The sequence below is a fragment of the Oncorhynchus masou genome, chromosome 4 (genome assembly GCF_036934945.1).
Source record: "Oncorhynchus masou masou isolate Uvic2021 chromosome 4, UVic_Omas_1.1, whole genome shotgun sequence".
NCBI classification, from domain to species: Eukaryota; Metazoa; Chordata; class Actinopteri; order Salmoniformes; family Salmonidae; genus Oncorhynchus; species Oncorhynchus masou.
Genome location: NC_088215.1, coordinates 5,596,153 through 5,604,549, shown reverse-complemented (window position 1 = coordinate 5,604,549; position 8,397 = coordinate 5,596,153). Strand labels below are relative to the sequence as shown.

General features: G+C 45.1%; 1 protein-coding gene across 1 annotated transcript; it reads right to left on the bottom strand.

The window, feature by feature from the left end:
* Positions 1 to 3,973: 3,973 nt before the first annotated feature.
* Positions 3,974 to 7,144, bottom strand: LOC135522068 (interferon regulatory factor 2-binding protein 2-B-like). Its single transcript, XM_064947991.1, has 2 exons — positions 5,506 to 7,144; positions 3,974 to 5,185 (listed from the first exon to the last, which is right to left on the bottom strand). Exons 1-2 carry the CDS (start codon positions 6,290 to 6,292, stop codon positions 4,446 to 4,448), a joined length of 1,527 nt encoding a protein of 508 aa, XP_064804063.1. The 5' UTR covers positions 6,293 to 7,144; the 3' UTR covers positions 3,974 to 4,445.
* Between the last annotated feature and the right edge of the window lie 1,253 nt (positions 7,145 to 8,397).

Genomic DNA, 8,397 nt, shown 5'->3' with positions numbered 1-8,397 from the left:
TCTCATCTCCCCCACTCCCCAGCGTTCCCCCACACACCTTTCACATTCTGTTTTTTTTTTTTACTGGGACAGCAAAGGACCCTGGAATGTGAGCACTGGTATTTTGCCCCCCCAACCCCCACCCAGCCCCGCCCCTTTACACCATATAACACACCCGGCAAAGCACAGTGGCCCCCCACAGGATTTCCAAAAGCCCCAGGCGAGATCTTTTAAATTGCTGACGTGGCAGGCGGAGGCCAAGACCATTGTGCATGTGCAACATGTTCAGCCACGACCGGCAGCCATTTGTCATGCGGGGCTGTTGGGTGACCTTTTGAACAGAGTTTGGATTTAGACAACCTCCAGACGAGCCTATGCTATTCTAGTTAGCCTAGGCAGTCGTTTTGACACAGCGATCACTTCTAAAATGCACACGGCAAACACAACCTTAAAAAACCTCGGGGCCTTACAAACAAACATGGAAATGTTCGTGGCACTTGTTGTTAGCGATTCGTTGCGTAGTCATGAGGAGATGGTAGAAGCAGCACAGTAAGGGCGCTAAGGTTGAACTGAAAGAACGTTGGCCAACCGACGCATCCGTCCTTTCATACAAGCCCTGACATTTCCGGTCTAAAAATACAGGGTGAATGTTTTAGGGGAGTTTTTGGGAGACGCTCATATGACCTTCAGAGACAAACATTGACATGACAATGGTTAAAAAAATAAGTTACTATAAAAGTGTTAAAAGGGAGGATACAGAATGCTGCTCTGTTTGGAATTGCTCCAGATTAACTAGGCCAAATACTGTAGGCTACATGGAATGATGAACACCCTCAAAGTTATTTTGAAATAGTTTTGTGGAATAGCTTTGGCTTTTAGTTTGATATTACATTTGTGTCATTCAAAACCAAATCGTTGATGTAAAATACATGCAGTTATATTTCTCCAAAACAGCCACTATTCCCTAGGTTTCATTCAATTGAATGTGGGCCATAGTAGATGTGCTTTTTATTTATGTTGTTATTCGATCATTCCCTCGGGATCTATGTTGAAAGCTGTGTGGTACAAATCAAACAGTTTAGGCTTCTGAGGCTATTTTAATACAGAGGTAGGTAACATTTGTTCAACAAACTTGTATTGGAAAGTTCACTTGTTGCAAATTCCACATGGCCAACCTTGTGTGCACGCTCCTTGTGTTTATTATCATACGGTCTTCCAACTTCATCTACTGTTTCCTTCAAATGAACCGTCATGTATTTTGGAGTCAGGAAGAGTAGAGAAGGCAGATTTGTATTTTATTTGTACCTTTATTTAACTAAGGGGGAGAGAGAGAGGTGCAAAAAATGGCTTAGATTCTTTCTGAGTGTGCCCCGTAATTTGGGCAAACCTATTAATCTCGGATGACTGGCTGCTTTTTCGCCCTCGGGTGTTGAGTTTCGGTGGCAGATGAAAAGGAATGAGCTGGCTCGGCTGGAATTCGAAGCAGAGCTGAGCGCCAGCCAGCATTGCAGATGAGCTGGCATCAATGTAACAGAAAGCCCAGGTTAGGTACAAACCATCTGCTCCCCTCCCTAGACATCCAACGAACCAACGTTGATCCGCACAAAATGGAACCTGACAAATCGGCTGCGGCCAAGTCTATGTAGGTCTACTGTGAAATAGCTACAGTGCACATTGGGTGAATCATTGCATCAGTCATTTTATTACATAAGCCTAAAGGGCTCGCCACAACATTGGGCAGAAAGAGAGAATGTACAAAATAAGTGCAAATAATGTTTTGGAATGTAAACCTACTCATTATTGGTGAATGAAGGGTTTCCGTTTACTGACCAATACAATGTTATTCTACAAAAACAGTGGGCTAATGTTTGATTTATGTTGAATTTGCTAAGTCTCTTAAAAATTACATGAATTGAAAGTAGAGCTGCAACGTGGGGGCTTGTAGGGCTACATATAGGCCCATCTCCTTCCAAAACAGAGCTTGCTAGCATGTAGTCTATAAAACCCAGAAATTAGTTTACCTGTGGTTCATCCAGCCATCCCTATGGAGAAAGAATATGGTTTTGGGATAAACACAGAAAATAAAGGGCTGAGGTTAGCACAGGCTTAAGAGATCTTATACATTTTGTTTTATGAGATATCAGTCATTCAACTTGACCTTTATGATAGAAACTGTATAACATACATGCTTCAAAAATCACAAAGTGAAGTTAGCTGATTAAGATCATCCCATAGAACAAAACATATAAGATCTCCTAAACCTGTGTTTACCATAAACCTTATTTATCGGCGTTTATCCAAAAACACTACAAAAACTCCATTCATTTCCCCAATGGCTCTGTCCAACAAACCATGGCAGATTTGGTGCCTATAAAAGGATGGCATTACTATTGCTCTCTATACCAACCTTGGACCGTGTTGTTATCAAACTGGGTCAGTAAAGGGTTAAGTCTGGATTTGGCCACTCCCCTGAATGGTGGATGAATGCTAGGCGAGGCTCAGGCGCAGAAAAACACAAGCCTCCCATTCATCTCGTCACCGTGTGATCAACCTTGAACAGTGGAAGGCGTGTTATTGCACCGGAGGTCCCGAGCAGGCAGCAGCAGAGACGAGAGGGAGGGGAGGCGGGGGGGGGATGGTGACTCAGGAATTCCACTGAGGCTTACACATGACCAAGCATCTCTTTTATGCCCTCTTTTGTGGAGGATGATATTCTTGAGGACTACAATGCAGCCTTTGACTCAACGGTGTTCTGATGGCGAATCATGTCTAACGCCCATGTGTGTTTTGTTCATGTGTGCACTGTAGCCTATAGAGAGGATGACTGTATATTCATTTTCAGATAGTTGCCAACAACCAATTAATCCAGAGGGGAAATGAACAAAAATAGGCATCTACAAATAACGCATTGTTTGCCGTTTATGCCATTGGGTTACTAGGGAGATATCTAGGTTATCGCCAAATGAAATATGTATGCAGTCAGCATTGGCTACGGCTTGCAGATAAGAGATTATCTCCAAAACGGGTTTACCTGGCTGGAATAGAAGAATCCTTCTCACACAGTGCACACTACATGTTTGCTTTTACAGTAGCCTCGACAAATGTAGTCAAACTATTTCTCCCGAGGCAAAAATATATAAATCACATTCATACTTCTTGACAAGCATGCAGCGTTGAGTTAGGTGGAAAAAGGCCAATTGAGCCAATCAAAGTACTGAGCTCACAAGTAGTCACACGATACAATCATTCAGGACTTCACATCTTCACTGTTTGGTTTGTGTTAGGGTGTGGATGCAATGTGTCAATGGCAATGCCACTGGGGGCAAAGTGAGAAGAGATTTGAAAGAGATTTAACTGAATATTGTGTAGATCTTATTGATCTACATGACTTCTGTATATTTCAGCTCCATTGCTGGCCTAACAACCTTTGAGCATGAAACAACTCGCACAAATTAAAAACTGACTTTCCAAGAGATGTATATTAGAGGCTGTTTCAATTGTGCAGAATCACTCTAAACTCAACATCCCCAATAAACAGTGATGTGGAATAACCTTAGTGAACTGATTAAATGAACATTTAAGTCATTTTGGGTTAAATGTACCTGAACTTATAGCATGAGAAACTAAGAATACTTGTGTCTTCACCAGCAATAGGAGACATGCAGTAGCTTTTACCAACTTAGTGGTCATTATGTACAATGGCCTCAGTTGCTGTAAGCAAAGCAATCACAAATATATTAAAACCATCTGAGGAATTTTTTATGCTGGCATATTCAACTGTATGTTTACTGCTGTATGGAAAATCTCACTTCTCCCCCCCCCCCCACCACCACCAGCATCACACACACACACACACACCTCCCTGGGTCCCATTTTGTTCTTGTCAAAGGTATTGCATCACTGCCCATGAGTGATTCATAATTGGGACATGACTCTCTCTCCCTATAGCTTCACTCATTACTGATTGCAGGGAAATAAGCAAACCGGACACTAGTTATTATTACAAGGTCAGAAATTGTATTTGGCAAGTTTTTTTTAAACAAGTGCATACAAGTACAGCTAGAAGCAATTCAGTTTGCCAAGTGCTCGTAGAGTCATATTAGTTAGTCACATTCTATGTTTAACAGGGACTGCCACCAGAACTAAATAGTACATTGATAGGACGTCGAAAAAAAGAGGGAAGAGGAAAGTAGTCTGTTATGATGAGTACATACCTTTATCTTCAAAAAAATATATAGAAACACAATGTATTGAAAAACAAAAATCAAAAAAATTATACAGCCATGTTTACGAAGTATACAACTTCCCTTGTGTCCAATATGTACATGTCCATCAGTTTCTCTTGAATGGTATGCATGGTACGAGGATTTATATTCATTTGTAATGGTGTACATGTTGGTTGTTTGTTTGTTGTGATAGTAAAAAAAAAATAATAATAAAAAAAAAAAAAAAAAAGCTGGTAAAAATCAAGGGTCTCTCTCCTTTTTTACTTTCACGTCCCCTGCCAAGATGGTGGCTATTTCACCCTGCATGAAGGCCCATGGTACGTTGGAGCCCACCAGTGGGCATTTCTCCCCGCTGGGGCAGTACACCTCTCCCGTGGCTCCCTGCTGTTTGATACTCTCCCGAGAGCAAGGGAAGCAGAACTTGTGCGAGGGCACAGATGGGCACTGGACAAAGTGCGTGTCCTCCAGCCTCTCGTGGCACAGTGTGCAGCACAGTGGCACGCTGCCCGGCACCGACGAGTCTGGAATGCTCTGCGGCAGAGCCCCGTGAGGGTCCATGCCCTGCGAGTGGGCCGTGGCCACCACCTCCCTCTGGGTCAGCCGCCGCTGGCCTGCAGAGGACGGGGACAGTGGGCTCCCGCTGTTGCGCCGACCCGCTGCCGTGGTGGAGTGCACCTGGTTGGCATCCTTGGGTGAGCCAGTGTTGCCGGCATTGTCGGCGGCGAGGATGAGTGCTGCCATGGGTGACTGGCCGTTCTGTGCCGTGGCCGCCTCCGGTGGGGTGGTGCGACTGTGGGGGGAGATGGTGGAGGGCGGAACGGCAGAGAAGCCTGGCAGGGAGGTCGGGGGCATCTTGAGGACCTCTGAGGGAGACGGCAACCACGGCTGGCCCTCGCCGCCGTTCATCTTGGGGGCGGAGCCCTCGCCATCCGGCTCAGGGGAGGCTTTCCTCTTCATGCTCCGTGGGTGCTTCCCTCGGTCTGTTGGAAAAGGGGGGGGTTAAGGGTTAACCAAAACTCCACCACCACAGCAGCAGCAAATGTGCATGCACTGTAAATTAATGAAAATAAAACTGAGGAATTTATGTTGTTTAATATGCAAACCAAAACGTGCAGAGGAAAAACAAGTGGTGTATGTTGTTGGGGATCAGACTAGAGGAAATGTAAACATGCATAAACAAACGTTCAGCTGAAAACCCACGTCAACACAGTGGCAAAGTAGCTGACTAAGAACACTGCCAATTCCTTGTTTTAGTATTCTAAATCAATGCATTAATGTGTGAAAAAATCCACAATCCTACCTGGTTTTGAAGAAGTTGCAATTGACTCATATCCCATAACGCGCTGCATCGCCGCGTGGTCTTTCTTGAACCTGCTGTCGAATGTGTGGAGAGCCATCAAATCCCTCACTGTTTTGCCTTTGCCCATCCACTCCTCCGCCCGCTTGTGGCTCTCCGACATGTCCGACATGCTATCCGGTCTATGCTTGTCTTTCATATCCTCCCCGCGCTTGCCGTGGTCGCCTTGACCAGGAACATTCAATGCGCCCGGCATACCCATTTGAGCGGGCCGACCATTGAGTGCGTGTACTGGACCCATGTTTCCGTTTACTAAAGGCACCAAATTGGGAGGAACCGTGCTAGTCCTGCGAGGGTTGGGGCTCTGGCGGTTCAGCTCCGGCGGGTCGTCGGGTTTTGGAAATCCATTTGGCACAGGGATGCCGTTAACTTGCCTCCCCGGTTGGTACTCCGGTCCCAACCTTGGCGGTCGGTCAGAGAGGGGATAGCGATCCAGAGGCTGAGGCGGACGCGAGCCGGGGTCTCCAGCCGAATGGTTGTGGGACTGAATTTCCTTCCCCGAGTGCTGAGGTTTGCCTGGCCCGGGAGATCTCCCGTCCTGGAAGCCATGAGCCCTCTTCAGCTGTCGGGCAGTCTCAATTACAAACTCAATCCGGTCGGCTCCCTCGTAATTGACACATCCCCTGCAAACAGGTTCGGTAAAATCCCAGATCATCGCCCATGGCATACGGGGCAAATCACACAAATAACACGACTGCCTCCTCGAAGCAGCTACAGCCGCGGACGACATGGTTTTCGAAAAAGTGGATACCAAAGTCTCCAAATCTCCCTGGGATTAGTTTTATTCTGTAGAAAAAAAGGAATCGCGAATAATTGTGTATTTTCCCTCTAGCCAAACAGCCTTAAAACAGCCAAGTTACATTGAGAAGTTCATTGCAGTTGTGTACTTTACTACGGCGCGCCTCAATCTATCTCGCACTACAACTCACAGCTCAAGCTCAATGTAGGGCGGTGACGTCACCGACGACACACCACAAGTGCTTCCAGCAGCTCCAATTCTATTTACTTGATTCTTAGACAGCCCCTCCAGCCCATGCTCACCTTTTTTCTCTCTTTATCTGTAGGCCCTACCACTTGTGCAATTAGTTAAACTGCCTGCAAGCCCTGAAGATAGTGGTTGGACGCAGTTGAGCCCTGCTGCTAAAATTATTTATTTCACGTCAAGGTTAATTGTATCAAAACTGTTGATGATAGGCTTCTGCTTACTGAGAATCGACATCCAAAGAATTCGAAGCAACATCTACAATTATTACGGCTCCTAAATTGTCTCACGAATGTATAATGCCTTTGCATGCAACTCAACAAGTGGCGTTACCTATCTTGCTCCTTTAGATAGCTAGGCTATGCATGCTCTCCCGGACTGGCACTAGAGCCCTATTTAGCAAATCCTCATTCCAGTCACACTGCCAGCACAACGTCACGAGGCGGATAGCTTTCACCCAACCATACAATTCGACTCTGTTACCATGGCAGATTTTACCCTCCTCCCTTCGTCCTTTTAAAACGGGATAGCCTCTTTCCAATTCATAATTTACGAGTTCAGCTTTGCACACTCGGGACTTGTTTAGACAATTGTTTTCATAATGCAACTATTCTAATTTAACGTCAATGTTTTATCATTTTACAAATAGCCGCGATTAACTGTTTAGGCTACTTTGTCAATCGCTTGCTACATGCGCCGCCTATTCTATGCAACAATATAAAGAGGTAGTAGGTACATTGTTGCAGTCATACTGTGGCGCGTGCCTGCAACGTTGTTGCAATTCGACATGAGAATATAGCCCCTAACCACCGTTTGATAGCGACGTCTAAATATTGGACAAAGTTCAGCATGACTAACGTACACCAATCAACCCCTCGTGATTCAGTAAACTCGACAACTCACAGCCTGTCTGACTGGCGAACACGGAAACCCCCAGATCAAAGTCACAAACCGAGACAACGTTTGCACTTTTCAATTACTGCGCCCTCGATTCTTAATAAGTCTGGGGGCTATTCGTGTGGATAGTTCGTTTACTTTGATAATAATTTCGCATAGCCTGAATGTCACTCCGGTCTGGTCTTGTTAGACTGTGAGTAAGGTCTACAAAATAGCCTCAGGCATACTAAAAAATGTTATTGCACGAACTGTGTGTAGCCTATATAGTTCACTGTAAGGTTTGACAACAAAAAGTCCTCATTGCCGACCGAGGAATTCTCCGTCATTTACTTTCTCGCTTTGTTAGGGTTAGCCACAACATTGTAACGTCGGTGGCAGTTGTGTGAGAGGCAATACCGCCGAGGAGACCTGCGGATACAAGGCAGTTTTTTGTTGTTGTTGTTGCAAGCATGTAGCCATACTATATGATGACGTTCCAAACAGGAAGTGGATTTTAGTCACGTACCGGCTTTTTACCTCGCCCATCCGTGGAAAAACAAACGACCCATTCTGGCTCGTTGCCAAAGATCACAGACGAGCGAGTCACAGCAAGCTAAAGCCAAATACGACAGGAAATGGTGTCTGAAAGAAATCAGGCTTTTTCTTAAAGAGACAGTCGCCCTACATCTGATGAATAGTTTCATTTTTGGATACACCTATTTGTTTCTAATAGGCTAAACATGGAAAATGGCAAACTATGCCATTGTATAGCAACAAGCAACAACATGTATGGTAGCAGCCTCAGATTGTCCTGTAACAGAGCCGCCGAAAACGTGTGGGGAGGCGGCATTTGCAATAGCACCTTTTCGACCTCTTTTGATTTAATAAAAATATATTGACGTAAAGCGTCAGAAAGAGGGGGAAATTTATGTCTTAAGGCCGATTTGCGCACATTTGCTCTGTCCTTTACATCAGAC